The following is a 5705-nucleotide window of genomic DNA, read 5'->3' on the forward strand; positions in this document are numbered from 1 at the left end:
TAGAGCAGACAATCTCTGCTCCAACACCTTTTTCAGGACCTGCAGTGTGCTTTTAACTGGGAAGAGCATTTTTTTCCTAACCAGTAGCCTGAGTTGTGAATCAGCTCAGATCGGCTTGGGCTGTTGCAGGCTCTGAGGGCCAGAGTCCTGTTCTGTGGCCCCTCATACCATGTGGGGCCTCTGGCAGGGGAGGGGCGCAATCCAGAGACCACTAATGTTGGCCAATGCCCCCCTGTCCTGGGGAAACCTGAAAGGACAAGGGGTTTACCCACTGTCCCATGGAGAGTTGTGCACGGGGTCAGAACTTGAACTTGGGTTGCTAGCTTTCCTATGGAACTCTGGGTCTGAAGCAACATGGAGGGACCCCAGGGATGAGCCGTCACCCTCCTCTGTGACCAGGAGCCCTGCCCATGGCCAGGGCTTGGTGGGGAGACCCAGGGAGCATACAGAGTGCAGGCCGTGTGGCATGGGATTCTGCAGGCCCGGAAGATGGGAGGAGGGGACCTCTGTGGGTCAGTGGACATGCCGGGATGCTGTATGGCTGCTGGAGACCCACCCCTCTGAACCTCAAGTGCCTCGGCACGCTGGGTCCTCCACTTCTGAGGCAGTGGGCGGGGAGTCCTCTGGTGGCAAGAGGGTGTTAGAGTGAGCAGGGCTGAGTGAGCATGCTAGGGCCCAGAGACGGCCTTGGGACACACACACATTCACGCCCACCATCAGAAGTGTGCTGGAGCCACCAGCACTGCTTCATGAGAGCTAACTGGTAAATACTCAGGAGAACTGTGAGCCATTGTTAAATCGTTGATAACTTGAAATTGACAAGGGCGGGAATAATTATAACGGTGAAATTGGCTAGGAATCAGGACTCCTATGCTCCTCCACTCCTCCCCAGCCTGCTAACCAGCACACTGCTGCCCCCCTGCTCATTCACCTTCGCTGTTCCTTGGCTGTCCCTCATCCCACCTTCCAGTTTCCGAAGAGAAGCTCAGAGCCCTTCTCTGGCAGAAGTGGACATAGACCACAGGGGAGTCCTGGAGTCCAGCCACTGCTCTGTCTCCAACTGCTGTGTGACTTGAGGCAAACCCCTTCCCTCTCTGAACTGCAGGAGCCCCACCTGTGCTACTAAAGGAAACTTGTCTCCATGTTGAGAGCCAGGGTGTCTGCGAAGGGAAGGAGGAAGTTTATAGTACCCAAGCCTGGCTTTGTCTCCTTCCTGTCCCGCTGCCACCGCCACCCACAGTCAGGCAGAGGGGCCATGGCACTGGGGGCTCTGTGAGCCCCACAGAGGAGTCACTGTCCAGCTCAGGAGTGCCACCTTCAGAGACTGGGGCTCCCAGCACTGACACACTGGGATAGGAGTCCTGGGGCTGCCCCTTGCCAGCTTTGGGATCCTAAGCAAGTGAGTGCACCTCTCTGAAGCTTGCTTTCTCTGTCTTTAAAATGAGGGCAGGTGTCCTTACCTATCAGGGGACTTGCCATGATCACGAAGCTGGTTTTCCAGGGTGTGGTTCATCCATTGCACTCCAGATGTGCTAACCCCTGTGATTTCCCCAAATGTAGGAAACTCGACTGCATGATCTGTGGTAGTGGGGGACTGAGTTCACGCTCTCCTAGGAAAAAAAAGGGGGAAATTAAGTATAGTGATACCTGCCCAGAGGGTTGCTGTGAGAAGAAAAAAAGGTCATCAACATGGTCAGTACTGTGAGACACACAAAAGCAGAGTATTTTCAAGTTCAGGATGCCGTCAAGACTGCCTGGGTTTGAACACTAGCACCACCACTTCCCCCCTGTGCGACCTTGGCCAATTTAACTAATGTCTCAGAACCATTCTTTCAGCTAGTATCTGTAGGGCTGGAGGTAATAATACTACCCTCTCACAGGAATACTCTAAGGATTACATAAGCCCATCCTCAGCACAGAGCTGCGACGCACAGGGCTCAGTTTTAAGCCAGTTCAAAATCGCCTCAAGATCAGGGGTGATTTTGCCCTTAGGTGACACTGGGTAATGTCTAGAGACTTTTTGATTGTCCTGAGAGGGTAGGGTTAGAGGAAGAATGCTACTGGCATCTAGAAGTCAGGGATCCTGCCACACACTGTTCAGTGTGCAGAACTCCTCTCTAACCACAGCATCAGCAGGGCTCTCGGGTTGAGAAACCTGGTCTAGACACTAGAGTGCAGCTGGAAACAGATTTCAGTCCTTAAACTCAGGGAGCTTGTATTTTAATGCAGGAGACAGACAATAAACAAACATATGAAGGCAGTGGTAAGTGTAATACTTAAAAACAAAACCAAGCCAGAATACAGGAATAGAGAGTGAAGGAAGTTCAGGCCAGGGTGACCACGGGAGACCTCTTTTAGGAGGTGATAGAGACCTGACTAAATCACCAAGGTGATTGGTTTAGATGTCTAGATGGCTAAGGGGAGAGCATCCTAGGCAGAAGGACAGTCAGTGCAAAGGCCCTGAGGCAGAAGGAGCTAGCATGTTTGAGGCCTGCAAGAGGTCAGTGAGACTGGATCAGAGCTGGTAGAGAGAGTGTGGCAGGAGCCAACGTCACAAAGATAGACAGGGGCCAAGACACGGAGGCCAGGGGAGCACTTTGGATTTCATTCCAAGTGAGATGACAAGTTTTTGGCAGGTTTCTGATCAGTGGGGTAGCATGCTTCCAATAAACACATTTTAATGGACATCACTATGCTGTGGGTATGGGGCTGTGCGAGGCCCTTAGCGCAGGGCTCACATGCATTATCTCCCTTGGGACCTACACCCTGTGGCTCCACTTACTGTTGGTGTCTTTCTTCACTGAAGAGTCTGGGGCTCTTCTCCCTGGCAGGGCAGGCAGAGAGCTTGGGAATGTGGTTTGAGGAAGATGGAACCCTAGAATGTCCAGGCTTAGTCATCATCTTAGTCAACTCCCTCCTTCCATGGAAACTGGGCTGGGAGAGGGAAAGGTCAGATATCAGAGTGAAACAGAGGCAGAATGTCAGAGATGGCCACTCTGGGATTTCCCTGGTGGTTCAGCAGTTAAGACTCCACGGTTCCAATGCAGGGGATGTGGGTTCAATCCCTGATCAAGGAACTAAGATCCCACATGCCACCCACTGTGACTGAAAAATTAAAAAGAGAGAGAGAGACATGGTCATTCGGTCTCCATCCTACTAGGGCATAGGTGTCCCACCAAAGCTCCCAGCTCTTCAAGGCTCAGCATTTAGGGAAAGGGACCCAGAGTGGACTCCCAGACTGCCTACCACGTAACACCAACAGCCACCATTTATTGGGCCTTACTCTGTTGCCAGCACCCTGCTGAGAGCTTTATCTCAGTGCCTTGCTAACCATCCTTTGAAGGCATTCTGTTTCCAAGGTACAGATGCTGGAAGCAGAGCTTAAATTTCATGCCCAAAGACCACCCACCCAACTTGTGAGCTGCAGGGCAGGATTATCTCCACTCATGTGACACTCCTCTGGGGAAGTGACAGCACCCCTTCCCTTTCCCCAGGTGTTTGTAAAGACTAATCCAGGTGACTTGGTGAGGGTTTTGCCAGTGCTCAGCCGCAAGAAGCACTCCACCAGCCCTGGTTCTCACCCCTGTGGTTGCTTTGCTGCAGCGGCTTCAGCAGGCGAGCCGGCCAGCCATGGATTGGGGCCCATCACTGGAGGAGAACCGGACAGGCATGTACGTGGCTACGCTGGCTGGGAGCCAGTCACCCAAGCCATTGATGGTGCACATGCGCAAGTACGGGGGCATCACCAGCTTCGAGAACACGGCTATGGAAGTAGACCGTGAGATTGCAGAGGAGGAGGAATCCATGATGTGAGACGGAAAGAAGGCAGACATCAGGCCCTGCTGGCCCCCAAGGGAAGCTGCACACCCTCTGGGGTTCTGAGAGGCCTGAGGCTGTTGGAGGTTGCCATGGTGATGCTGGTCCCCAAAGCAAGCCCTTCTTTGTAACCTCTGCCTCTCCCAAAACCTCTGTCTGCTCCCTACAGACACACAGACATTCAAAGCTGAGATGAGCCAGCTCAGCCCTTCCTTCACAGACAGACAGACTGAGGCCAAGGAGGAGGGACTTACCCAAGGTCACATGGCAGAGGGGACTGGACCCCAGGCCTCCTAACCAGTGAGCTCCCTTTCTCACGTGGCAGCTGGCACCACCCTCTCATCTCTGTTCAGGACTCAGTCCCCTCTCTTTCCCTAAGGGAGCCTGCTCCATACACTTCAATGCAGCTGGAATCTTCAGCTGGCAGGGACACTCGGGTGTCCCAAGGTTCGTGAGGCCCCATCAAGGGTTAGCAAGTCAAGTGGGAGAAAGATCCCCATGGGGTCACGGGTGCAGGCCAAGTTTCCTAAAGGAGGTAGGGCCTGAGGGCCTGAGGACCTGAGGATGGGCAGATTTGGAGAGAGAGAGAAAAAGAGGAGGGCAGTGTGGGGAGGGCCTCTGGCCAAGGCGCTCACCCAGCCAAGGTGTGAGGTTAGATTATGGCCCCCTTTTCCTCCCCTGGGGCCAGGAGGCAGTCCAGGGAGTAACCAAGGGCACGTGAGCAGGGAGAATGGTGGGAGAAGCAAGTATTTTCAGGTTACAACAGGATTCAGGTGCGAATGAAGACTGAGGGAGTGGGGGAGTCAGAGACGTGGGCAGGCAGGGCGTTTGCATGATCCTGTGCTTTAGATAGAATATACTTCTGGCTCAGTGCACAGGGTGGAGGTGGGAAGCCTGCTGAGGACAGAGCATAGGGGCCAATGCCTAAGCTAGGGTGTTAAGCAGGTGGACGGAAGGGGAAGGAGGAGGACCCCACAACTTCCCTCACTGGACCCCATTTCCTCCTGTGCGGGGAGCCATGGACACCCTTAGGACTGGGGGAGGGGGCACCTGACCTGCCCTGTAGAGGTGGAGACAAGGGGTCACAGTCAGGACCTAGGGCCCCTCTCCTCCCCTCTTCCTTGTCCTGGCAGCCCTCACTGTCTCCACCAGCTCCAGGCATTGCTGGGGAACTGACCTTGGCTATGGACCACCAGGCAACTAAGAGACTTAGAGATGGTTCACAGGCATGACTGTCTGGTCCCAGTGCTGCCCACTCTGCTTCAGCACGCGGGTCCCTGGGCATGGATATGAAGGTAGAGGCAGAGAGCAACCAACACCCCAGGCCTGTGACCTGTGACAGGTTACCCAGAGACTCTGGTGTCTTCAATCCCCAAGCATGGGAGGGGCTGCCCTAGGGTCCCTCCTTCCCTGAAGGATGAGGGTGGGGTGGGAAAATGCCTGAGCAGCTTCTCTACACAGGGCATGCTCTGTGGGGCAGTACGGCCTGGAGCAGCTGTCCAGCCTCTGTGCTCTCTCTCTCTCCCAGGGTCTCCCCAACTCATCTGTGTTCTGTTGGCTTATTGTTAATAAAGACCAATGAAGTCATCTTCCTTACCTTGTCTCCTTGCCAGTGAGAGCCCCAAAGTGGGCAACACAGAACTTTCTGGTTCTCAGTGAGCACATAAGGAAACTGAAGCTCAGCTGCCTCCTTTCCTGGCCCTCCTGGCCTGACACTAGCTTTGCGATTTGTTCAAGGCAGTGGTGGGTGGGTAGGTCTTAGGAAGGTTGATAAGGAAGGTCCTTAATGACCACTTAGTCTTCCATTATACATATGGACAAAGCAAGGCCCACCAAGGGGTAGAGACTTGCTCAAGGCTACCCAGTGGAGACAGGCAGAGCCGGGGACA

General features: G+C 54.1%; 1 protein-coding gene across 1 annotated transcript in view; it reads left to right on the top strand.

Moving 5' to 3' along the window:
- Positions 1–5408, top strand: part of SLC6A7 (solute carrier family 6 (neurotransmitter transporter), member 7) — a 20394-nt gene extending 14986 nt beyond the window's left edge. The window contains exon 14 of the mRNA XM_010850562.1: positions 3604–5408. Within this exon, the coding sequence (XP_010848864.1) occupies positions 3604–3813 (210 nt within the window). The 3' untranslated portion in view covers positions 3814–5408. The remainder of the gene's footprint in view (positions 1–3603) is intronic.
- The last annotated feature ends 297 nt before the right edge of the window (positions 5409–5705 follow it).

Source organism: Bison bison, unplaced genomic scaffold (genome assembly GCF_000754665.1).
Source record: "Bison bison bison isolate TAMUID 2011002044 unplaced genomic scaffold, Bison_UMD1.0 scf7180017864291, whole genome shotgun sequence".
In the NCBI taxonomy this organism is placed as follows: Eukaryota; Metazoa; Chordata; class Mammalia; order Artiodactyla; family Bovidae; genus Bison; species Bison bison.